We start from the raw sequence: 27,617 nt of genomic DNA, 5'->3' as shown, positions 1-27,617 counted from the left end.
GTGTGCGCACACACACAGAGGCAACGCTGCAGCATTTCTCCTATTCATGAAAACTGGAAAGCAACAATTCCAGTGACAATGGCCTGCCTGCGAGAATGAATGCTAAGCCTTCTACGGTCTCCAGTGCTGTCTTGGAGCTCGCGTTATCATTTGTTCGCGTGTCACAATAAATTAAGATGCAAGCCCTTGCTTCCAGGGTGAATAGATGAGGTTCTGAACTGTGCCTGATTGTATTCACTGTCAGAAGTCTCTGCAAGGGGAGAAACACGCCTTCTCCTTTAACCCCGAGCAGACATAGCTTAAGACCAGCAGACAGCCGCAATGTCTTCTCTCACACGGCTGAACGGCGAGGAATGCTAGTTATAATATTTCTGGAGTGACACATGAACTGTAAATGACACGGCCTGGATGTATAAATTGCCTATTTAGAGCCGGGAAGCAGCTCGAAGACTTGGCGGTCCCCCTGCTTTCCTCTGACTGGCGTAAGGCGCTCTCTAATGACGTGCAAGGCCAGCCTTGGAGGCCGCGAAGCCCCGCGCGCGTGCTGCACTTGAAAGCCCGCGTTTGCACTTGAAAGCAGGCTTTCTGCAGGTTTCGCCTTACCGCGCGCAAGATATGATGCACTTTGTGAGGATGCAAAGTTGAAAGGAACAAAGAAAAAAAACAGGCCTGCCACTGGCTAAGGCTCTCCGGGTCTCTTATGTGAGGAGAGCCGATACACTTGGAGGCGGGGGCCAAGGTAAACAGCGGCCTGAAGGAGGGATAACAAACGTACTAAAGGGGCCGAGCTGCAGCGGGAGATGTTAAAACGTCACAGCGCGCGATAAAAGCATTGCACGGCAACACTCAGAAGGAAGCTCCTCTGTACACCGTGGGTTCAATGAGGTTGCCTCAGCTGGAGGCTACCCACATCATGCTTCTGGCAGTCCATTTGAGCACAGTTAACGAGTGTCACCAAAACAATAAGCAATACACCAGCAATAAGAATACTTGCTTCTTCCCTGATATGAAAAGGAGAGTGTAGGAGCAGAAGCCAGCAGGCTCCAAGATCCTTATGAAGGGAGACTGCAAGGGAAGAACAACTGGATGGGAAAGACCACTGCATGAAAGGAGGGCTCCACGTCATAGCCTCGACCTCAGACGGATGCATTCAGCTAGGATCAGAAAGCAGGAATGCTATTGCCTATTGGAACGTTCCACTCTGTATTACCATAGCTAAGCTGATGAACAACAAAGGTAAAACCAGGGAAATTAAAGCCAGTCAACCAAAGCGCTGGACATGCACAGAAAGAGAGGACCGATGGATACACTTAAGAAATACTTCTAAAAAAAAGTGTGCTGATTCAAGAAGTTGTTTTAAATAACAAAATATATTGTAAATCTGCAAGCTACCGGTTTTTGGCAATTCCACCTGCCCAATGCAAGTGATTTATCAAACATCATGTGTTAGTTGGATACCTTTACAACAGTTTTGTCCTCAGAGTTTTGGTTGCCTGGATGGTCAGCGCCAGTCTCTCCTGCGCTTCCAAGAGAAGTGCCCAGATGATCTGGTGAAAATCTCAGAACACCAGGAGACTTATTCCCCGGCGGAAATAAAATGTAACGTTTCCCAATTGGGCCCGGCATCTGCTTCCACCCGCGGGCACCGTTGGGAGGATGGCGCTAGAGATGGAATGATGCAGGAGGCCACCAGCACCACTGATTGGAAGGTGGGAAGCCAGAGCCCTGCCCCACTATGACTTTGCTTGAGAGGAGACACTCCTTTTCCCCAGGGGGTTCCTGAACGTTTGACCGTGCCCCTCCCCATTTCTGTAAAGTTTAACGGGGGAAAAGCAGGATGGGGAACAATGGGTGGTTGGTAGATGAGTGGGGTTGAGGGTGCATTGGGTCGAGGTTGGTCTGTGACTGACACGGGGTTCATGTTCATGATGTTGGGTTTTGCCATCGCCGAGGCAGGATTTGAAAAAGAACACTTAATACCAAGTGTGGGATAAAATGTTGACGTAAAGGACGGTTTGGGAAGGTTTGTGAAGTTGGGGCACAAATGCGGGGAAAAAGTAAATAAGTACCTGGTCCTAGAGTCGCCATGTACGAGGGAAAGAAATAAGAAGAAAGTAAAGAGGTACAGAGAGGAGAATACTATGCTGGAAGAAACCAGCTGGGAACTAAGATTGTGGAGGAAGATGGGAGGGGACAGCTCACGTGTAGAAAAGCAATATGCTAAGAATGCTTATACCTTAACGGGCCTGCCTTGAAATAAAGCGGCCTTTCATCAAACAAAAACAAGGGTCATAGGATGGACTTGACTCTTAAGGGGGTGCCATGGTGCTTCAAATCTGCACCAGGAGAACCAGAGACATAGCTGAACCCGTATCGCGTCTGCTCAAGACTCCTCCCCCTTTCCTACCAAGACATACACTCCAAGAATCAAGACGATTCCTGACCAGGTACGCTCACTTAACTGGCTTCCGAGGTTCCAAGTAAAAGCCCTGAATGGGTTAATAATCGAAAGGTGCTGTCACTTTAAATGGGAATGTATGAGCCATTATTGGCCACTCCTTGTATACCTAGCAATCTGGGCATTCCAAGTGATCAACTACACAGGCAGCATTATCCGTGACCTTCAGCCACTATTGACTGAAATACCATTTCAGGAAATAGAGAGAACTATGCCTAGTGTTAAGGCTGGGCTTGAATGCAGGCTTTGCAAAGTCGTACATGAAATCTGGCCCGCAGGGACGTTTCTGGCCCAAGGACTCCCCCCGCACCCCCTCCCCCCCCCCCACAGAATGCCACATGGTCTGGCATGCAGCATTGTGTGCTTTACGGTCTGCAGTCGGTGGTTTATTTCTTCAGAACACTTTCACAGCTCTTGCGGTATGTAGGGTGTGGGAGTAGACACCTGGTGCGGACCCTCTTGGAAGGGACCACCGGCCAGGTAGGGACACCTGCTTCACCCAAGGGCTTGGCTAAAGGCGCACGGAATGTTTTAGCACACAATGTTTTCACATGTTCCGCTATATCAGGGGGACCTCTGGTGTGACCGAGCACTGTTACCATGGAAAGAAAGTCTGAACCGGACAGAAATCAGGATGTCTGGGCATGTTATGGATTTCATTAGCTTTTCATTCCAGTAAGATTCCCAATTGTGCAATAACAGAAGTTCTCTGGCATTGGAATACCACAGACAGGAATAGGCCTTCAGTAAAACCAGATGTGCGCAACTTTGGAAGGCCTGGTAATTGATGGCTATTAACGTGTTTGTTGTTTTGATTGAAGAAACCCTAGACTGTTTCCCATGGAAAGATAAGTTGAAGAAGAGTGTTCATATTTTATTAACAGCCCCTGGTTGTTCATTGAATTAGATAATATATGCTATCCCATCCGAACACGCGTCTCAAGTGTGTGAGAAGCGAGTGTAACAGTGAAAGAGCAGGGTCAGCGAGCGGGCTGAGCTCGGTGTGGCTATTAAACTCCCTCTTCTGACACCGGGCCAGACTGCTATTCTTAAGTCTGAACCCCATGGCAGGGCTGATTCAGCTATTCATTCTTCCAAGTTTGATTGCACCTGTTATTGTAGCTCTTAGAAGTGGGAGGAATCTGAGATAAGGAGCTATTTAAGAACATAAATCATTATTATTGCAAGCGTTGACTTTCCAGTAGTCCTGCATTCAGAATGTGTTCACTGGGAGCATTACATTATTAAACTGTGTCACCATGTGTCTTATCGTAAACCCCAACTGCACGTACTTGCACCTTCTCAATGCACCCATACTTGGTCAATCATTTTGGAACTCATTGGCAGAAAGTGTAAAACATTCACAACCGGCTCCAACAGTTCTGGGTGCAAGGAAACAATAATGCACTACGCTCGCTGCACCATTGCAAAAGAATAGAGCAGAGACATGTTCAACCAGCTAGTCCAAAACTAACAGCACACTTACCGGTGATCGCCGAACAGCCTGCAATCGGATTGGATCCTATTTAAACAATGGGATTTTAACTATGCTAGAATACTTGCAACCATTTGGAGCAAAAACTCGAAAAGATTCAAAAGATTTGAGCCCCAACCCATGAATAGGAGGGGGTGCCCAATATTTGTTTTGTACTACGGCTCGTGCAGGTTCCTTCTCGGCACTAGGACCTTGCGCCATTTCGGCGCCCGATTCCATGAATCGGGCCCTTAATGTCTAAGAGCACTGTTTGGCCGGAAGTGGCTCGACCATTTGCTCACTTTTATGTTTTGAAATAATACATTTTTATTTCAAATTGTTTTAAGTTCGGTTTAATTTGATCGTATCTTACTTCTTTCTAATATTAGGCCTTTCCAATAGATTCAACTATCTGGCACATTGGAGCATACTGTATAAATTGGTTCAAAGTTATTAGAAACGTAAGTGAGGCGAATCAAGATTCTAAGGCTTGCTTTAGACTCCCTCAAGCGTCCGCTCCGAATGATTCGGCTAACTTGAACCGACTGGAACCATTTTAAGGATGCAACGCAGGCCAACACAAGAAAGGCACGCCTGACTGGTACACACATCTGCTCAGTTCTTTGGGACCAACTTTGAACCCACTTCCAGACTCCTGGGATTTTATCAGAGGAGATCAGCAGGCCAGAATCAACATCCTTACACGTATGACCCTTTTTTACAATATCCTTTCACTAGAACCTTCCTACACATGTATCAGGTTAGCGTCATGGTGCGTCTCTTCGCTCCGGGGGCCAGAGTGCTTCGCTATCAGATGCCTTGTGGGCAGTTCTGCATTATAGTCATCGGTACTCATTCGCTCACTTGGACGGCACTCAGGTGGGTGAAGGATCGCTCGTCAGAGACAAGCACGGCTGAGGCAGGGGAACCCCTTACTGAGCTCTTTTGAGGACTGATCAAATGCCAGCAGCTGTAAGTCATGGCAAGCTTTAAAAGCCATTAAATTGCTCAGTGCTCAAATTCCACATCATAACTGTTTTCCTAAACGATATTTATTCAAGAGACACCAGGCAAGAGTCCAAAAGACCCTTAAACAAGCCGGGCTTTCAGTGTGCTCCCAATGCTCCCCCTCCACCCACACTCCCACTAGTCTTGAAGCACTAAGACATTTGGGTGTCGAACTGAAAGAGTGCTCAATACAAATTCACTACGAAAGGGCCAAAAAATAAACCTGCGCAAAAACGATTCAGTTGTTTAATCTCATACCCTGGTAAACAAGGTCATCTATGTTTTTTAAAGATGTTTTAAGCACTTCATGTTTATCACTCTGAGTTCAGGCTTCCTCAATGGCAGGTGGCACCATTTTGTAATCTCTAGGGCAAGCCCCATAGTCATCATGTGGTTCACCCAGTCCATCTTGAAGACATTGTAGCAGCCACCTTCTGGCCAAGTGCTCCCATCTGTAGGGCCAAGCGGCTCCAGGTGGTTGAGAAATAAAAATAAAAAAAATGTGCCAAACATTAGGCGAGTTGTTGAGTTTACAAACTGGAAGTGAGGTCGGGTAACGAGGGCTCCGGGCCATTAGCCCACTCCCACATTCCAGCCCTTGGAACGTGGTACTATCGACATTAGCACCCCGGGTTACCAAAGCGGTAAACCGGGGTGCTAAAAAGAAAAGTATTTTCATTCATGGACCAGGACGCTGCACGCATAGTTTTCAATGGATGAAAATACTTATCCAAAATGGCCACCATGGTTGTAGAATGCTGGGCTCCATATGGACAATAGACAGATCATGAGCCGAGTCAACTCAAGACAAATCCTTGCACACCTATTAACAATCCTTGCACACCTATTTACAATAGACAGATCATAAACTGAACAAACTCAAGACTAATCCTTGCACACCTATTCACAATAGATAGATCATGAGCTCAGCCAACTCAAGACTAATCCTTGCACACCTATTCACAATAGACAGATCCTGAGCTGAGCCATCTCAAGACTAATCCTTGCACACCTATTCACAAGAGATGAGCTGAGCCAACTCAAGACTAATCCTTGCACACCTATTCACAATCCTTGCAAACCTATTCACAAGAGACAGAGCATGAGCCGAGCCAACTCAAGACTAACCTGCTTGTACCACAAACTGACTCACGCTTACTCTTTTTTAAGTGCTTTTGGGTCACACAATGGGGCTTGCGTAAAATTAAACATTGTTTTTGTCATTTATAAGAAGGGGTAGAAACATAATGTTAAACCATCTGGAAAAAAATTCTGGAATTAAAAACATTACTGTTGTTACATTAAGGAAGGGTATCACTTATCAAAAATAAAGCAGTCTGATTACAGATTTATGTTGCAGATAAAAGACCGAAAACTGCTTCATGCGGCCACCGACATTTTTTAAAAAGAAACTCACAATGTCAACGCGTTTAATTAGTATACACACTGTTCCTCCTTCATCCTTTCTCTTCTCTGATGCACTTTTTAATTCTTCCACAGACTAAGGTCTGGCAACCACTGGCAGGGTCACAATATACCACTTTCCCGACAAGCCTCACAACTTTAAGGCCACTATAGTGCTGACTGGTGCAATACAAAAACTATAAACATAGCATGACATAGGCACGTGGTTGGTGTAACAATGGGCCCTTCCTCTTCCTCCTGTGTTCGATGCATGATCATGTTATGCCAATAGCAGCAATCGTGCAATTATATTAACAATGGGCAAACCCATAGCAGGGATAGGCGAATCCATAGTTCCATGGGAAGGGACTTGAGGCCCCCACATGGAGGCATTGTCATGCTAAGTGATGAGGAGATCATCTGTTCTGTGACACGCGTGACTTGCAAAAACAATGCATGGGTGAGCCTGGCAAAAGATCCACCGAGAGGCGGCTCCAAGTCCACTCGTGAATTGTGCATGACCTGGAAGTCATTGTGCTAATGTGACCATATTTAGTTGTACTAAGGGCAGGCTACCAGTCTAAAGGTAAGGTGGACTTTATGCGAAGTAGCCAGCCATCATATGGAAGTCATGGTTGTAATAAGGAGGGGTTTCATATTCATGCATGAAGGGGACATCTCGTTTATTGGACAGGATTTCTTCAATGGTGAGTGGAGGACTTGAATAGGTGCACTCATAATTCTACGGTTGAAGGGTTTCAGATCTGCACATGGAGGTATCATCATACGAAGCTGACAAGGCTTCCTCTATAACCGTGGTCTGCAACCTGCAGCGCTCCAGTTGTTTTGGACTATGCCTTCCATAATCCTTCGCAATTGACTATGCTGGCAAGGGCTGAAGGGAGATGTAGTCCAAAACACTGGGAGAGCCAAAGATTGCAGATCCCAGCCCAATACGGAACACAAAACCTCCACATAACTTGGGAGTCTGGAGTTGCCTCCTCTGACAATTGTCAAAAGGAATGCGAGGAAGCAATATAACTCTAGTAGAATATGAGACATGTCAACATTTTGATTTTCTCCCATTTAAAAGATATTTTTGGAAGCACGCGTGCTTCATAGCATTAGTGGCCCCATAATGGGAGATCATCAAAGCAATGTTCAGAGGTGTGTAGTTCCCATTGGGTTGATATTCATGAGCACAGTAGTAGGGGTGCGGCCCAGGTAGGTGCTTTCAAACGCCTGTGCCTCTACACGCCGTAACAGGTGTGGATACACTGTTGTGCTGATGAGAATAATTTGTGGATGCGGAAAAACAGTAAAGAATTTCGGAGTTGAGTGGAGAATAGAGACTGATTGATGGCGTGGGTCCGCACGTTTGTCTCATGTTGTTCAACATGGCGTTGTATGAAAATGCTAAATCTCTCAGGAGGAAAAAATGCAAAATTGGAACGGAGCCATGTTTGACCTTTTCTATCCAGACGCTGTTGGGTATTAAATTGCACTGGGTTAATACGGCTAATGAAATGGCTCCTCCCATAAGGAGAGCGGCGTGGAAAGAATCAAGTCCCGGTTTAAAGCCATGGCTCTTTGGGTATAGGCAACAAAGCCAGTGAACCCAGAGACTCTTCTTCTCATTTAGTGATTTGCGGCGTTGCCAGCTGTTGAGAATGCAGAGGGATTAGTTGACGGCCTGCTTGCATTTCACAAGCACCACAATTCCCACTACCAGATGCTTTGGCCATGGTGACATTTTGTTTAATTAACAAGAGTTCCAAGGTATTAGGATTGAAGACTATCTCACAATTATATTAATACTTCCAGAATCTTGTTTTAATTGGAAAACCTTGTGGAGCTTTAGGGTCCATATTGAGCAAGAATAGGCAGCTGTTTTGGGATCTCTTTAAGAAACTGACTAAGAAATTGAGGAGCGCGCTTGCAGTAATTTCATCCATATTCACATGCCGGCCTCCTTTGCAAGACATTGGCATCATTATGCGTGAAGCATGGACCATGATTGGGAGGGCGATGAGAAAGAGTGGGTACACGTAGGTGCACAATGACTCCATCTCTTGCTGGGTTGCAGAGGGCCCCCTGTAATTAAGCTAATGTATCTCATGTATCTCCTGGCGTCCTCTGCATGGAGGTCACACCTGATAGTATAATGTTCACTCTCCTAATTAAACTGCACATTCGAGTGCATTGCTATGCTCTATGTAGACCTCACAGCTTCTATCTATAGGAGTGTGATATGCACACAAGAGCTGCTGTACATGCCAAAATATGTATTAATCAAAGAGCAAGTTTATGTATAATCAGTGTATTATGCATGCTGCTTTTGATAAATATGGCTCAGAAGAACATCCCTTTGGTGGAGGATTTTCTGTAAATTCATTGTGGAAAAGTTAACAGGCATCTGTGGTCTTCCAGTACTATTACATGCAATCTCTCATTTTATACAAAGCAAGAATATGCTATTATGATTGAATGTATTGGATGGAGGGGTTGAACGCATTCGAAAATACTACTTGGAACTGGGCACACAAACATACACACAGACACCCACAGTACCCACACCCCTTAGGCCCTGCACTGGAGAATTCTGGGGACACAGTTACATCATTTTCCACTGTCGTACGCAGTACAGGGAACACTGTAGTCTCCATATTCCTTCAGTCTGGAAACTAAGGCCAATTTCAGCAGACATTGCAAATCAACTTCAGAATGTGGAAAAAATAACCTTTTCCCACATTTTAAATTGCCACATTCATGCATAATTTCCAGGAATCATCGGCACATTGACATAATGACGTAGAATTCTAGGAATCCGGCAGTAATTGCTGGCCCGGACATTGCAGTGTGATTGCTTTTCAGCTACAGCTGACTGGGGCTGGAGCGCATCTTGCAGAATTAATTAACAAGACGTGGGTAAGCGCGGTTATTGATGGGGATATGGGTGAGATGGTTACGGCGGGGAAGAACCTCGGCTGTCACAGCTGCCAAAACTTTGCGTGAAGGGAGACTGGATGGCGCAGCAAGGCTAGGACAATGTTTTCACATCTCCAGACGTGACCAGGTGGCCAGGGAAGGTGCGTCCGGTGAAGAGCCACAGCACACAGCCGCAGTTGTGAACTAATGGACACTTCGATGTGTGCATGTATGTATGCATGCATGCATGTATGCTTTGCATAGTGTGTAGCGGAACTCTAGCCTGGAATCGACTAAGCCGAGTACCACAAGGAGACACAGGAATAAGATAAACAGAAGGCCTAATAATGTAAAATAGGAAAAATGTCTTTTCGTGATGGAGCGACACTTTTCTTATTTGCTCCATAGTTTGTGCCTATATTTTTAAAGTTACAGAAATAGGAGCAAATACGAAAAGTGTCGCTCCATTGCGGAATGACACTTGTCTTATTTTATCTAGATCTCAGAACCAGGCCCTAATATGTGAATAATTAGATTGGCAGCATATTAAGGGTACCCTTGGAAGGATGCAGACAGCGGCGATACAGAAGGGAACAGGCACGTTATGCATATTAGGGAGGGAAAGGCAAGCACAGATCGGGCCCGGAAGGTAACACAGACTTTCGGTCCAGGAGATGTCCCCTAGATCTCACTTAGCACTTATTTGCGGGGCGCACTGTTCCTCGCTGGATTGTTCATATTGCAGTTTTATTTTTTGGTCAGGTACTGAATTGTGGATGTATCTTGAACTTGGTATATGTACTGCCCCTCTTTGTGCCAATTCCGCGATGACCTTACCTCTCTATCTTTGCCCTGCGCTTGTGTGGCACAAAACTCAAATCACGTTTTTTTTTAAACACCTAAGATACATTTTCACTCAGGTCAGTGACGGCGAGAAGGCATTATTACGACCACCCCCCTCCAAAAAAAATGATGGCCCTTTTCCATCTTCCCCGTGAGCTACTTGGGTGCCAACAGTTGGCGAATCATAGCGCTACATACAGTTGGCGAATCATAGCGCTACATACAGTTGGCGAATCATAGCGCTACATCGGCAGTCATATTAGTGGAACTTCCAAACGTATCCATTTTGTGCCCGTAGCCCCATGGCTAAATGGGGTGGAAGGGACAATGGTTCTGAGCGACAGTCGTTCCTCATATTATAATGCGGAAGAGCCAGATGTGCACCAGTGGTTATGAGTGATGAAGTGGCGCTCCTTTAAGGGCAGGCCCACATCAGGCTTGTATGTTATCTAATGGGGCGCGTCATTGCTATTTCTCGTTGTGCTGGGCTGGCGCGCGTGTGCCCAGTCGACGCAGCACCCGCAGCAACAATAAGTGTAAACACAATTAAGCTTTGTCATGTTGAAGAGATTAGGATGCATGGCCCGATGGTGGCTGGAATCTCCTCCCTCCTGGTTACACTGCAATGGTGTTATAACGGCTCCCTCCCATAGATGATGTGCCTTCAGGCGTGGAGTCGTATTTCTGCAGCATCCTATAAAATGGCATCTATTTCATGCAGTAAAAGTATTATAGTGCTTTTTAATTCCAAAGAGGTGTCAAGCATTGACCCAAGATTCGAACCTATGTTGCTCTGTATCATTTTGCGTCCAAGACGAGCATGTTGCCACTGAGCTAAAAAACCTGCTGCGCCAAAAGAGGAGGAATACAGCGAACTCGGGTGATATGGCTATGTGGCAGCATATCTAATGAGCCAGTTGGGGATGCTCTCAAAACCACCATTTCTAACACGAGCCACGAAGCATCTATTTTAAATATCCTCTCAATACCGAGCAGGGAAGCAACAGACCGCTGACACAAGTACAGTGCAGTTACAAGTAGGGTGCGGGGTAGCAGACTAGTGGGGATGGGCGGGGGCACCAGAGGGGCAGAAATAGGCAAGAGTGGCGAAATCAGGGTTTGCCTTCTCCCCTCCATGGCACTTGACTGTCCCTGAATGTTTCATGGCTTTGTGGGAACTGCCCACCCTCTGCTACCCTCGCAGCCTACGTGTCACCGCCCCCGGGCTGCGTGCCCTCTGTGCAGTGCTCTATTGATTAGGTTTGTACTTTACAGATCCCACGCGTACCCTGTGAAAATGAAACTTAAAACGACCAGGTTAAGGATTCTAGCTCAGCGGGTTTGGTGTTCCATAAAGTACTGTCCATCTTATAATAATGGCAGGCTTACAAGTGGTTGAGAAAGCTGCTTGCAGGGATTTAGAAAACCTGCCCTGCTTACGAATGCGACAATGACAAAGCACTCTCCAGAAATAGCTCCTCGAGTAAAAGCGAATCTGCACTGCTTTTATAACGCTTGATCAAAACAAATATTGCTAGTAGAGCCCCCAAATTTGATTCTCTTGTGTATGCATGATGGGTTGGGAGCCTGGGGAGACAACAGAAAGAGAACTCCACTAAGATATAAAGGGTCATACAATTTTACCATCATTTAACACACATGTATTTTTGTCTAGGGTTGTAAACTTTTGTTGACACCAGGGAAGACATTTTCATGGTATAACATTTTCTGTGATGGGAGCTACTTGTATCCAGGGATCCCCAGCTTTGACTTCAGGCATGAATGTTCTGAGTGGAAGCGTTCTGGTCCACAGGGAGCACATGATTTAGGTTAGATCGTGAATAGGGGAAGGGTGAGATGGGTACCCAATGGGCTACTCAGTCTCTTTTGGGACATTTGAACACTAATAGCCAGGGCTGGAAGTGGGCAGGGACTAGCATGGGTGGAGCCCTGTCAGACTCCAAAAATGGGCTCACAAGCCAGGGCGTTTCTGGGGCACCCCCAACCCCCCCCCACTAGCCCCAGATATGCCAACCCCCTCAGGCAGCATCTTCAGCTAAAGAGCTGCATGGTTAAAGGGATGGCTGCAGGTGTCAGCGCTTCTGATTAAAGGCTAGTGTCTCTACTTTTTTTCAATCAGAAATTCTGTTGCCTACAGATGGCCCTTTAACCCGTCACAACCTTGAGTTAAAGGGCTGCCTGCGGGTAGCAGGGGGCTCCCCACTCTAAGAAACAAAAGGAGAGCCCTGGCACCCCAGATCTCCTTTCGTTTCTTGGGGGTTCGGGGGGAGCCAACACCCAGCAGGCAGCACTTTCACTCTAGGAGCTGCATGGTTAAAGGGCTTCCTATGGGAGTCGGAAACCCTCACAAGCAACCCTTTAACCACACAGCTCCTTGAATGAACGGTCTGCCTGCAGGGGTTCAGTTCCTTTGATAAGGAAACAAAAGGAGAGCTGGGATGCACTACTATCATACCTTGGGTGCTCCCGGCCTCTCATTTTGTTTCTTGATCACAGTCTCCGAACCTGCCAGTGGGGGTCGGAGTCCTTGGCTTAGGATAAAAAAGGAAAGGGGGTGCCCCAAAGGCATGATACCAATGTGCCCTAGCACTACTCCTCCGTGGCTCCGACTGACTGGGAGCCGAGCACTTGCAAGCCTCCCACACCCCATTGGCGAGGGGCGGGGGCTCTAGTTAGGGGGCATGGCCGAAGTACGGGTGGGTGGGGTATCTAACTAGGGACTCCCCTCGATGATTCTGCCTCCCACTTGAAGCACTGCAAATAGCTCAACACAGAAGCTTGTGAGCAGCTCTGGTCTCAAAGCCTGTAAACCATCAATACATCATCCCGGCCCGTGAGGGGGCAGAAGAAAGGCTCCCACAGACGGTCAGTGACCAGCGGCGTCATCTTCTGCTTTTGTTGGAGTTCACGGTGCACGATAGTGCGCCACTTTGGTCACTGGTAATCACCATTAACGAAGGCAAGGTGGGCATTATCAATAAAGGACAGTATCTCATTGCACCGTGCTGATCTTGGTGGCCGATGAAGGCTAATAGTAGACAACTTACTTATAGAGTAAGGCATGGGACGGACAATAGCCTTTATAGCCGACACAGACATTTAATTAAATAAAGATCAATACGTTGTTGAAGTGGACACAGTTTCGTAGCAGTGCGCAAGACTTTCTCCCCTATGGGGGCCCATGTGTTTTTGTGAAAAACATGCGTGAGTTACTCAACAAATCACTGCTGAAGAAAGAGGTCAAGCTTCATTTGGACGCTGCTTTTGGGGGAAAGGGCGGCCGGCCTTTTTGAAGTATGTAAGACCCCATGGATAATACGAGCTGGATATCCTTCTGATGTCGATGTAAAGTCAATGGTTTGTGCCGGGGAGATGAGGAGCGAGAGAGCGAGGGAGAAAGACAGCTGTGGGACAGGGATGCCATATTTAATAAATGAGAAGCACATGTTGCTCGAGCCGATGCATTCCACATTATTCACATGCAAAGTCCCTGGCTTTGGAGTCTACCAGGCACCACTGCTAAACTCATTGTCGATCCATAAACCAGGTGAGGCTTCTAACCCCTATAAACACTTCAGCAAATTCACTTCAATAGCTGTCCTATAGCCTTTAGTGAGCCCAGTCAAAATAAACTGATATTTCAGGAACTCAGGGGCGCCTGCGCAAGGAAAAGGCCACCACACGCCAGCTGCATCGCATTCATTATTCCACAGACACCTCCTACATTACATTGTGTATGAACAGCTGTGCACTGGCAGAATTGCGCCCTGAGAGGCGGCCATTTTAGCTATGCAAATCAGCACTTCTGTTAGGAAGTAAAGAGTTTTCCTGCCATAGAAGATTGCTTTAAAAAAGTGGTTTTGCCTGTACCTAACATCAGTTACCCTTTAGAGCACCTCTTCCAATGACATGGAAATTATATTATTTAAAGGGTAACTGACGTCTGATCTATTTTAGAGTGATTTTACTCTAGTGGTGCACCTGGGCGCCTCACACCCAGTGGTGCATGACTCCGGATATCAACTCACATCCTCTGATGTGCAGGTCACCAGGGGAGGAATTCAAAGACTGAGCTGGGCTGTTCACCTTCCCCCATGTGGAGGAAGTTCTCTGCACCTGACTGCACTGCATGTTTCCACAGACTGCATTTGAAAGTCATCCTTTGATTAACTGCCCAGAGCTATATATATGTCTCATGCTTTACACACATTTTACTGTCAGGTTGACTATTGTGACATAGTAAATAAACACCATACCAAGTGCATACCAAGTGCATGCTCGGAAGGAATGCACGTTTGAATTACTAGCACAGACGTTTGATAAATTGATGGTCATTTGTATGTTCCCAAAATGCACTTTGTTTTTATGCAAAGCAGCCAGCACACTATTGCTTTAGGGCACGCACATCATTCGGCACTAGCCCGGCCCATCAGTCCTACCCACTGACAATACGGTCTCAGTCCTGCCCACACCACTTATAATCTGCCCCTTCCCTCTGCATTCGAAGGGGGGGGGTGAGGTTCCCGCAGGACATTTTGTCAATTTCTAGCACTGCAGGTCATCCAAATGGGTCATACTTAACATACAGTGTGACGTGAAGAGAGCGCTGAGAGAGTACCAAACCACCTCGACCAAACCACGTTCAAGGAGCATTTTACAATTCAGTTGGGCCACAAATAAAATCAAGAACTTTTTTTTGCTTTAAGAAACACAATCCTGCTGGCTTTCCGCTTTGCAAAACATGTATAATGAACTGTGTGCTCAGAACCAGGAGCCGTGTTGCTCGTCCTTTCCTCTCGTGAGAAACCCCGTAGCCTCGCCGCCAGCTTCTTGCAGACAGTAAACCTCCCAGGAAGCGGAAACATGCTGGCGGTTAATTAACGCATTGTTTTTCTCTTGTCGGTCACCGAGTTCCTATTTAAAATCATGGAAATCGGGAGAGCGCATTCTCTGTGTCATGAGCTTCAGAGTGCTTTCAACGCAGCGCAGTTAATCCACTGCAGGAGACCACATGACCTGGCTTTCCTCGCAGTGTTGCTATAGCAACGGGACCTGAGCAATAATTTAGGCCACAAGTGAAACAGATTCCTGATAAATAAATACCTCTCGTAAATAAGCCTGTTTTTATTAAAACGGTGCTTGGCGGGGACTTGATTAATTAAAATGCATTCATATGTGCAGATTTTCAAATGTAATCCTGCTTTTATATCATCTCGCGGAACAATACTCTATTCAGAAAATGGAGTGAGCAGTTGAAACGAGAGGCTCACAACAAGGGCACATACAAACTATTAAAGGGGCATTTTTCCGGAAAAAGAACGTATGCTGCCAATTGGAAGACATTCTAAACAGCTCTGGCTGAGTGGTACATGCCAATGAAGAGGGCATTGTGCACGCTCCCAAGGTGTTCCCCTTAAGAGGCCTAAATCGGTATTAACCGCAGGCCCACCACTGCTCTGGGGGATTTGTCAATGCTTGAGCAGGTTGATTTGTTGACCCGCTTGGGACGCGCTCTCACATTCCGCCCGCGCCAGCAGAACAAGAGTGCCCGCTGTGCCAGAAAGAGATGTCTCATATCCTGGAGCGCCAGTATGCTTGCGTGCTCCTAAGGTATCCCAGAATCCGTGACCTAAGTCAGGCTGGTTGGGAAGCAGGTGCACCCACAAAAGACAGGCCGTGTGGTGTGCATTACTGCCCTTCTTTAGCGGCGTTCACCCATGACCAAGGCCCTCAAAGGACCCGGTGACTACTGGAGAGCTGAGGGGAGGCACTCATCTACCTCTTTGGGTGAACAACTGGCCCCAGGTTCTGCTTTCATGCTTTCGCCGCTCATGAATCATTGCGGAGACAGTGTGCATGCAGTGGGCCTTTTAGAGTCCTGCGGAGCATTAAGTATTCATGTGAAATGTTGGGCTTCGGTGCTCCGGAAAGTGACAGAAAGGAAATGCTGGCCAAATCCCACAACTGCAGTATAAAAGCTCTAAAGAGAAAAAAGAAAGGCAACAACCACAGGTGGACTCTGTGGAACACAGAGTTTGGAGTTGTGTGTATGCGATGAGAGACGCGGCGGGCAAGAGCCTGCACCTCTCCCATGCACTTTCTCATGCCATATGTTCCTTCTTACAAACGAACATGAGATGAAAGCCGCGAACATGACTCCATAGGCAATACCCGTGGAAGTGTGGGATGCAGGGTAGACATGAACAACGGGGTGTAATTCGGGTTGCAATTGATTCTGGGTGTCAGTGGCAGCGTGCCCCCAACTTGCTTGCATTGGCACCCTTCTGAGTTTTCCCCAAAGGAGAAGGCTATTTTCAATCTTTTGGTGGGCAGGTATGGAGCATAGAACCAATCTTGTCTAGACCTATTCCTGCAGCAGAAAATCCAAGGCCAGCATCCCTGCGGTAGCACATTTCAGTTCCAATGCCTCAACACAAATTCTCTCTAAATTATATGTCAGCAGTGATATTTCTATCCATACTGTAAAATGCGACACACACACACACACACACGTGCGCGCGCACGCGCTAAGAAACTGAAATGTGTGACTACTGATTAATAATGTGTCATTTTTGTAAACCCAAAGTATAACAGAGTGACGATGAGGGATGAAGATGTGTAAACATTGGCCATGTGCTCAAATAGAACGATGATTGCCTTGAATTTCAAAGAAATGTAATGTAAACCTAGAAAATACAACACAAGGCAAAGTAACGTACACTCAAGATACATCAAACAAGTAATATGTGATTGAAAGAATTAGGCAATATCAGGCTTTCGTTTTGTGTGTCTGCTGTAATTGATGAAGACGGCTCATGTGTAAGTACTCAGGGAGCACGCTATATAACATTTCCTGTTGGAGAAGTCCTTCATGTTTGTTTTGAAATAATGCTGACTGAGGAACAAAGCACACATCATCGTCGTAAGTACCTCTGGGATAGCCAGAGCAATAGAAGAGCAGACAACAGAAATTATTTACACTGTCGGCGTCATTTTGCTCTCTGCTGGATACTCGCTCTCTGGTATGAGCGCTATCTTCTGGAAATGCTGATCAGACAGTACTGTTATGCAGACATTTGCTTTTGCTCCATGAATGTGCCGTTGTTCCGGAATGTTTGTGCTTACCTGTACCCATTCCCTGATGGAATCTTCACCCGGGGTCCATCCATTCTCAGGATAATTGAGTCGCGACCTTTCTGCAGACCAGTTGGTGCTGTACTGGGTGGAAACTGTGATTTTGTCAGAGTCAATTTCGCCCGATTCCATGCCCAGCGGTTCGTTGCACTGGAAATCTATATAAAGAAACAATTGCTGCCATCAGTGCATGGTTTCATCTTAGTACCGCTTGACAAAGGCCTGAATAACATGTCCCCAGGCATTCGCTCATGCACACATGCAAATAAATTAGGGCAATATGCACATCACTCAACTGTGCTAAGGTTAAAATCCAACTAATTATAAATCACTTTTTTGTTTTTACATCACTCCTATTTCGTGGAACCGTGACACATATAGTGATGGCTAGGCCAGAAGATAAGGACATTTTAACTTCTGCATAACCAACCATTGCCAAATGTGAGAAGCGTTCCCCAGCTCTCAGTCTTTCAAAGCTGTGAATAAAGTCCTTTAACAGGAAAAGGCTGGGCCAGTGTGAACTTTCCCTTGCTATATGTTGGACTAGATGTGTGTTTTATAGGGTCATCTCAGAAAATGTAAACATTCTTACGAGAAAGGATATTTAAAAAGATGATTATTATTGTGGATGGGAGTTTGAGTACTGAAGAAATAAACGTTGGTCCTCATTGTGCTGCCTGCTCCTTAGATCGGGTATTTCCTGCCCCTGCTGGACTTCAAGGGAGAGACTGACACAACGCAGCCTTGCTGTGTGGTCTGGCCATCCCTTGATTGATCTCAGATGGTTGCCAGGGTCTATAAAAGCTTTAGACAATTAAGTCATTGCAAAGCAACCCTGGACCTGTCTCGGACTCCCCGACTCCTCCACATAGTTTCAGAGCTTGTTATGCATGAGTTTCAACAAATGAGTCGGACAGCATCTGTACCAACTTGGAAAGCACCGGGGACAACCGGATTACAGATGGATGAACACAATAATGTTGGTGGGAAATCAAAGAGTCTCTTCTTTATCAGCTATGCTAATCCCACCAAACGGGTTTACTGTTACCGCCGGCCATTTTGGTGGTGAAGCCACCACATTATGGGTTTGTGGCATTTACCAGGACTCCATTGGGGATTGGAGGAATTACTACCGGTGGTAACTCCGCTTCCTCCATTCCTATGGAGGAAATACATACAGCCATGCCCTGATTCTATTTCCTCGACTAGTTCTGCATGGCCATTAATGTCATTTATTGACATAGGCTTGTGTATAGGCGCGTTATAAATGCCATTTCATATCATATCATGACTGCGACCACCATACTCAGGATGAGACGGAAAGTGATGAGGCAGATTATCCGCGGCTATAGAACAGCAATGATCTCCTGCAGACGCCATGCTTTTGCAGACAGTCCCTACAGCGGTTCACAGCTTTTGGGGACTTTGTAAGCAGTAGTGGATCAGTTTAATCTGATGTACTGCCTGCCTTCCTCTCTCAGGCTGAAGTCGCTGCCGCTGCTTCTCTGGGCTTTAAAAAGCCTTTTCCTGGTGCCAGCACCACGCACCGAAGCCTCAGATGGTAACCCCTTCAAAGACTAAGGGGCAGCGGCTTCTCAGGAGCCGGCCCTTTCTTCTGAAACAACCTCCCGTTGAGATGAGTGAGACTGGAGACCGCTTTGTTCTCTTCGAACGGAGTCTGCGCTCCTAAGAGGTCGCCTCCAGCCATCTCTGTGCCTATCATCCCCTGTAGTTACGGGGTCTTGTTCTCTGGTGTCTTCATGGGGGAAAGCACAGGGACTGCCCAGCATGCAACCCCTCTAGATCAATCCAGGAAAGGGAAAGCAAAGCGCCGCTTAAAGGCACCGCAAGGGTTTGGGTATTATCATCCCAGGAATTGCAGGTGCCTCGTTCCAAGGACTCCTTTTCATATCCCAGTCCTGTTGAATCTTTTAAAATATGACCGGTTTGCTGTACTGGCCAACTGCCCTATAATTGAGACACTTTCAACTAAATAGTCTTTTTTTAATTTGTCCAGTTGACTACAAACCTTCTGTGTTTGCTGACTTTAACTATTAGATCATTCGTGGGAGCCCGCAATATCCGCGACAGTGACATCAGTACTCAGCTGAGATAAGACAATTGCATCACTAGCCAAGAGTAACACTTCTTTACAGTTGGGATGTAATCACGCAGGTGTGTGGTCTGCAGAGAGCAGCATCCTCGTTGCCATTAAATCATTTCATTAAAGGCCTCCCCAGCTTTTCCCAATGCTGTCCTTTGAACTGTCTGTGACAATTCACAGCCAAAAGTGGACATCTATGGTAGCATGTTTATTTAGTGCACTGCTGGTGTTTAGAGTTAGCATGTTAACACTTACTTTAAAGCACACAAGTGGATTTCAAATGCATTTTTTTAAAATCAGATCTGCTTACAATATGGCGTTAACCACCCGTTCCAAGGCTTGGAGCAGGTGGTTAAGGCCATTAGCACACTTCCCGGGGGGCTGGGACAGGGCTAATTCAAAGTATTTTCGTTCTGTGGACGGGTCACCTCGCAGGTGCACCATTCGCGGAAGCATAAGACTGTTCAAAGATGGCCTCCATGGAGTGGCAGCAATACGGAGCAGAGAGGAAGGAGCGACAGCAGCTGCCGAAATGAGGTAATTGGGGATGGGAGCGATGAAAAATAAAAGAGAACGGAGGGTGCCGGGGATGGGGGGTAAATGGCAGGCAAATCGGCCATCAGGCGGCTTGGAGCACAGCTGGGATCGACAGTTTCAGTTCACATTCCTAGCCACCTGATTGGTTGGCTCCCGCTTGCAGGGTGCTTATGTTAATTTGCACTACATTACAAACTGCGATTTAGCCATTTCTTTGACAAACATTACAGATCCTACATTTATTCTACTTATGAACGATTGGAAGATATGTTGCATCACTTTCATTATGAGAACAAGTATCGAAACGGATTATGGTATGGCCATTCATAATAAGGATTTAAATACGCCTTGCCTTATAGCTAGCTGCATGGCATTACAAAGGAGCTCAGCCTCGGGCTTGTACTTCTATTTGCACAAGGAAGAAGTCGGTGGCCTGTACTATCCTTGGAACGTTCGGTTGGGGGGCTTTATCTCATATACAAATGACAGTAAAGCAGTCCAGGATGATAGCTCACAAGTTAAGCACTCACCTCAGTCATTTAGCAAGGCAGAACTTTGCATGCTCTAATCCTGGCAGGACCGGCTCAACCCTTAATCCTTCAGAGTGGAGTACAGTTGGTAATGCCACCTATTTATACAATACTTAGAAGTATGAGGAATCCGGCATGACACACTAAACAAAACTGTGGTATTATGATAATGGGGCTCTTACAAGGGTATTCTTATGGCCAGCAGCGACAGCCTGCGAGCATACATATTATTACAATGGGGCTCTTGCAAGGGTATTCTTATGGCCAGCAGCGACAGCCTGCGAGCATACATATTATTACAATGGGGCTCTTGCAAGGGTATTCTCATGGCCAGCAGTGACAGCCTGCGAGCATTCAGTGAGACAGACAACATGGAAATTCCAAGGGATTTCAGACACATTTTTTAACTGGAAAAAGATTGGTCTCATAGAACAAAACTCACCATTATCCACAGCAAAAACAGTGTGGGATTATAGACCACTTCCTAGACCGGCGACGAAGGAGAAGGCCTCTAGCAAGGGAGAGGGTCTGTGACAACCTTGGTGGCAGGCTAAAATGCCATCAGAAAATTCCACCTACCCAGGCCAGGGCGTTCTAGATAAATCCAGGGGACGCAAGGCGAAGAAACAGTGGAAAGATGAAACAAGGGCCCACATCCACCATTATCTGATGCATCCCTCCTGGGTAATTCCAGCATCATTTCAAATACAAACTGACTGCCGCTATTGATTTTCAAAATGATTAGAAACAATGCTGCTGATTTCTATTAGCACTATTATCCAGGGAGCGGAACAACAGCCCGCAATCCCTCTGTCCACAGGGGGAACTTCAAAGGAGGCGCCTTTTCGTTTTAGAGAGCTGCTCAACAGGAAGCAGCGTTGCTCCCCCCAACGTAAATATATATAGAAACCATGCTTATTTATTTAGGAGGCTCTTTAATGTTTCATGCGTCTCCTGGAGGGCTGGGAGACATGGAGGAGGATATTCATGCAGAGGCTCTGTGGGAGCGCTAAGCACTGACCTTCAGCTACACTTTCCTGTAAGACAGTGTAGTTAGCCGTGAAGCCCTCCTTGGCAATGGCGCTGTCGCTGAAGAAACTCAAGGCGAGTATGCCGGTCGAGGAGCGGATGCGGCCTGGTGTCTTCTGCCCACAATAGCGACCAATGTGAGGGCCCACTGAAAGAAAGAGGACGCAGTTAGTCTCGGATGTTTCTCACAACACCGCGTAGCGCCAAAAAAAACATCATACCATTTGTGAATTAGTATTTAGCAATATGCACCACACACACAGGCAGAAACATCGACACACACGCAGAGATACACATACAGACCCACTGTGTGCCATACTGTGAAACAACATTCCATGATGTGCCAGGTTATATAAAAATAAAGTATGGTGAGTGAGCTGTCTTCCATCCCTTGGTCCGACCTCAAATTTCAGATTATGGGTTTATGGTGATTGATAGTCACCTCTGTAGATATCAGAGGAGTTAATTAAATGTGGCAGCACAACTGGGCTGTGTTGAAGCGCCTGCGTCAGCAGAGACAAGAATCTGCCAGCAAGAAAATGACCACCCGCTGGACGAGGGGGTATCTTCTTCCCAGGACATCAAAATGTTTAAAAGAGGTCCTGGTAGGAGATGGGAGTGGCCAAATAGGTGTCTTCTCATGGAAGATCCTTCTGAAGTTCTTTCATTGTTGGCCTCCATTTGAATGGAAATGGAACAAAGCTGTCCATGTCTGGTCATTAGATGGCCTATGAATGAGAAGAACATTATCATATCAGATAGGCCCAACCTCCATCCGTAAGGTTGTTGATTGGTTATTGCCATGGATGGGGCTATTGATCACGCCGGATACCAAAGTAATCATGCACAATGTTAAGGAAGAATGGACACTCGTTCAGACTCTTGGATAAAAGGTGCCGTGGGTTACATTGCCAACCCTCTTTGATATGATCAAAGGCGTTGTGGCACGGTTGGAATCAAAGACTTCCTTTTCATTCTGCAAGGCACCACATTCCAATATAAACCCAGTTCATTGTTAAGAGCACCCTGGGATTGGGTCTCGCGGCACTGGGGGTTGCGTTATTATTCTGGGACATGTGGAGAAATAATACGGATGAAAAACAAGAATGAAAAAAGAAAATCAATAATGGAAGAGCGGAATAGAAAACACTCAAAAGCAGTGATTGACAATGCTGCAGCTGATCCAAAGACAAAGCCGAGGGGCTACCATCACCCCAAAAAGTCAAATTCCAGCCGTTGCAACACATGCCATGTCAGAGACCCACACACAACACTAAGAAACCCCATCCCTTCCATTTCAGTCAGTGTCACACAGAGCATAATGAGTCTGCAGCGCTTGAAATCCAAATTTGAAATAAAATCAATTTGTGATTAATGTTACGAACAATTATTTCATAAAACAACCCTTCCATGACTATGTAGAAGATATAACATGCAATGGATGGTAGGCTAAATATTATTGTTTGGGGCATCGATAATACGGCCAGGTGGTGAGGTGGTATTCTTCTCGGGGGTCCCTGAGCCGCTGAATGCGAGGGGGACCCACAGCTGGTGTCTTGGGGCCACTGAATTATCTGTAACGATGCCCCCACTGAAGGTCTGCACTTGCAGTCTGCGGTTCAGGAGTCTTTCCAAACAGTACGTCTCTTGGCCACGCTCTCAGGGTTAGGATGAGCATATTCTAGTGCCCATGAGCCTATATCTCAATGGATCTACACCTGCGATATGCCTGTTGGTCATTTTATATTTTTTGCCCATTCAGAGGGTCGTGATTAGCATGCAGTCGTGTAAAAGCTTCTGCAGATACTCGGGCTCTCGCTTGAGAAGCCAATGTGCACTGCCCACAGCAGGTTCAGTTCACTCCTGGAATCCATTGTGGGTTAATGCTGGCTTTTCTCTGTCCTCTCTCTAGCTTATGTCAGAGGGTAATCGCTTAGCTATTAATTCATTACAGGCTTTCATATGGAAGTCTGGTTTAAAGGAGATACCAGCAATCATATACACTATGTATAGGGGTCTTCACCACACTACTCAGCAGTTACGTTTCAGGAGCGGTAGTGTATTTCTGAGCAAGGCTAGTTGGAACATCATTTGACTCTTAGAAGTAAGATAGCCCGCAACTCAACTTCCCACAGATGACTTGCCTCCAAACCACCGATTGAAGAATTATCTCCCAGAAGACATGCCCCCCAAGTGCATGTCTCCCCCTACCTAAGACACGCTTGTGGGCATCCTCCCAGCCCCTGCATCTTTCAGGTTTCTGAGTGCACAGGGTGGGGATAGCAAATCTTGAAGTTGCCAAGAACCCCCAGTTGGAAGCCACCATTGGGCTTTCTCGGAGCCTCTTCATGTCTGACGCATAACATGGTGCCTGTCATGAGAGAGAATGCTCCTTCATCGTATTAGCATATTTGTTTTAAGGGGGAACCACAGTTAGTGTAGAAAAACACGAGAGATTCTTGTGTGCAATTTAGCCCAGAAGCAGCAATGTGTAAAATGTGCCTCTTGTGCAAACACATTCGAAGAAGGGCCTCCCAACATTTCTCTTAGGTGGTCTCCAAATCAAGGAACACATACCCATCATTATTGCCAGTGGTGTTCTTTTTCCGGAGTGCTCAAATTGTGGCCATTGAAGTGGGCTTTGGACAGGACCAAGGAGTGGCCAATAAGCACTTGATTGATACCCCACCACACCCCTGTAGAGTGCCTGGCAAAGGTGGTCCAGAGTTGTCCTAGCATGGACACAATGGGCAAGGCTGCTGATTTAGGGGCTCTCAAGGCTAATGTGAGGAGATGAAACCTCTCACAGGGACCTTAACCCCCTCACTCACACGAAGCATAACCAGGTAGAAGTCACCATTTTTAGCTGATGCTTCTTATTTAAAGCCATTGACATATCCTCCATGTCCAATTAAAACACTACAAGGTGGTTAACAATACACATTCTATTTTTTTCGTACAAGAAACTGTTTGCTAATGAAAATTAACTTGCTTAACAAATGGGTAGTCATCAACTTATATGATTACGTTGTTTGTGTGGCTTACAGTTCAACGAACATAAATGTGTGCCCCACAACCCACAAAACAACTGGACTGCCTCCTTGAGCAAGTGCTGTTTCTTCAGTACTCAAAAGCGGCAGCACGTGATGATCCTTCAGTGCAGTTCCATGTCACTGGGTACACGCACATGGCCACTAAACAGATAAACGGGTGCAAGGGAACATTGTTCACATCGGATGGCTTCTCTGAGATAGAAACCATTTCTTGCAGATGCGTTCTAGCTTATTTTGTGGCACTTTGGAATCGTGCTTCCATTTTGTGTGTGGCTGCCCTGTCGGAGTATGATAACACAGTCACACAGATGAGAAACTCAGAAAAAATGAGAACATACCCGAGCGTGCATGTTTTTCCATGAAGTAAGCATGTACCCCGCCCAATGGGTCAATTTCACACCCATTATGACAACACAGTCACACTAAACAAAAACGGGGTGAATATGAATTTAGAGCGACACGGGTCACCTTTTCCAAATTCTTCCTTCTGGCAGGAGTGATTGGAGTGTACTGTATGCTACATCCGATTTTGAGGTCCGTTGCAGTGGCTTTGCAGTCGAGTGTATGGTGTGACGGACACATTTAGGCGTGGAATCCGAGCACAGCTACAGGGCAGCAGAAGTTGCTGTCCTTTCTCCTCTAAACAGCAGAGCACATAAGACATTGCAGGACGATATTCCACGAGGCCGCCCCATCCCCCAGTTGGAGGCCATGCTGGGCCAGGAAGCCGCTGTCCATTAGATTTACGATACAATCTGTCCAATAGGTTTACTACAAAAGAAAGGCACTTGCTCCTCCAATCCAGGAATGTTCTGATATTTTGACCGCATTCCAGAACAAAAAATAAAACTGCGCTTGCTCGTCCCTCCCCCACGTTCCATAATAGACTTTCCCCGCGTAATATCCGTAGAGCAGCGCGTTCCTGTGGAGCTTTGCCATCAAAGCTTTATGCGCTCCCTTGACAGGGCAATCGGTCTGTGAGAAGCAGCAGCATCTGATCTGCAAGGGCAGAAAATCCCCACGTGCATATGCAGCATATCACTTTGATGCTTTGAGCACAGAGTCAGCCCAAAGGGAAGGCCAAAATGGCTCTCTTTTCTGCACCGGCAGAGCATTGTGTTCTTTCAATGTTACGGCAGGGTGAATGAGTACACCACACGCCCTGTGCATCCGGATGAACGCCTTTGGAACCCCTGTAGAGTTTCCAATATGGTGGAGGAACTGAGCCTGGCTTGCATGCGATTTGGAGAGATGACCCATTGAGTCTACTTTGCAAGATGTGAGAAATAGACCTTCTGTTCAGTAATAACATGGGGGATTGATTTATGGGAAAGCTAGGCTCCAACAAATCAACAGCCTGGGCCTGCCTCCGTGGTAAGGAGGAGTTCGAATCAAGATTCCCAAACATGTGATTGATTCATGGACACAAGGTGGGAGAGCAAGAACTGCTTGGAGTTTCAAGTTCTGACTGGAATGTTGAGTCCAATGAGCCTTCATTCAGCTGCACTCCCATGTGATGTCCATTGCATGTTGCAGGTTGTCATAGCGTCCCGCTTGTTGTGGCAACTGCTGCTGTGCTGCCATGATAAGATTCTGAGTTTCTCTGCTAGATTGGGTGGCAGCTTCTTTGTTCATGACACAGCAATTACTCAATCACTTTAGCTCTTTGTTTAGCCATGTGCCGGTGAGTAGCTTACTCTTCGATGGGACTTCAACCAACTGCCACACGCAAGACAACGCACACAGACACCAGTTTTGCATAGTTCTGAACCAATCCTCAATAACACACCACCCTCTTCTCTTGCAGAGCCACGTGAGAGCCTGAGGTATGCCCCTGGGTGGTAGCAGAGCGCAGTATAAATTAACATAACATAACAAGAGGCAACTTCAGGAGTGCCAGGCCACTAGGTCTTTGTGACCAGCCAGATGAGAGAGGACAAAGGGCCTGAGCAGCTTGTCTGAAGTCCGCATTGGGCATTTTGGATCTTATTCTGTGTAGTAGTGGGTGTACCAGGCCATCGGGATCTTCTTAACGGAGAGTGCACTCCTGATAAGGTCTTCAGCAGCCCCTACCTGCCCTACCAAGTACCGCACTATTTCCATCACCCCCTTAACGGGAAGTAGCTGGAGAAGCTGGCATTGCACCAACTCAACTCACACACCAAACTTGTTGGTGGTTTCCACAACCATCATTCTGGATTCCGAGCATCCAGAGGCATGGAGACTGCTCTTTTGAACACCCGTAAAGAACTCCTCGCCTCTCTGCACTCCAACTGCCCAGCTGTCCTCATCCTTCTCTGTGTCTTCTCTGCCTTTGACACAGTCAACCATTCCATCCTCATACACAGGTTCCACGATACCCGTGGTATCTCTGAACAGGCACTGGACGGGCTGACATCATTCCTTACTGACCGCTTCTCCCAAGTCATCCTAGGCACCTTCTCCTTGCCTTCTTCCTTCTCCACCTCTGGTGTTCCCCAGGGTTCTCTCCTCTCCCCTTGGCTCTTTAACATCTACCTTGCTTTGCTTGTACGCCTCATCTCCTCCTTCCAGTGTTATGCAGATGACACACAGCTCTTTTTCAAACTTCCTGCTGACCCTCTTGCACCCTCCATCATCCCTGACTTCCTATCTGCCATTCAGTCTTGGTGCACCCCCAACGGTCTCTGCCTCAAAGACTGTAAAACTGAGATCCTTCACATCAGGATCTCTGATCCCACCTTCTTCCTTGCACTCCGGTCTTCGTCCTTGGGCTCTCAACCCGCGTCTCCTTCTTCTGAAGCCAGAAACCTTGCAGTTACCTTCGGCTCCTCTCTTTCCTTCCTCCCTCACACTAAGGACATTGCCAAGAAGTTCCACTTTCAGTTATTCCTTCTAAAAGGAATTCTCACTTTCTCACTTTCCCCCAGAGGCTTAATGTTACCCAATTCCTGGTTCTCTCTAGGCTTGACTATTGAAATAGCCTCCTCCTGAATCTACCACCTTCCATTCTGCGACCCCTCCAGGTAATCCAGAATAGGTCAGCGAGAATTATCCTTGGACTTAAGCCCAGGTACTGCATCTCTCCTTCCCTAAAAAGTCTTCACTGGCTCCT

General features: G+C 46.6%; 1 protein-coding gene across 1 annotated transcript in view; it reads right to left on the bottom strand.

Annotated features, from left to right (window-relative positions):
* NRP1 (neuropilin 1) overlaps positions 1–27,617 on the bottom strand; it is a 279,683-nt gene that overhangs the window by 98,681 nt on the left and 153,385 nt on the right. Inside the window, 2 exon segments of the mRNA XM_069648055.1 lie at positions 17,262–17,428; positions 21,463–21,618. Of these exon segments, the coding sequence (XP_069504156.1) occupies positions 17,262–17,428; positions 21,463–21,618 (323 nt within the window).

This window comes from Ambystoma mexicanum, chromosome 2q, assembly GCF_040938575.1.
Source record: "Ambystoma mexicanum isolate Mex_15411 chromosome 2q, UKY_AmexF1_1, whole genome shotgun sequence".
NCBI lineage: Eukaryota > Metazoa > Chordata > Amphibia > Caudata > Ambystomatidae > Ambystoma > Ambystoma mexicanum.
The sequence above is the reverse complement of the archived record's forward strand: the minus strand, read 5'-3'. Positions and strand labels throughout refer to the sequence as shown.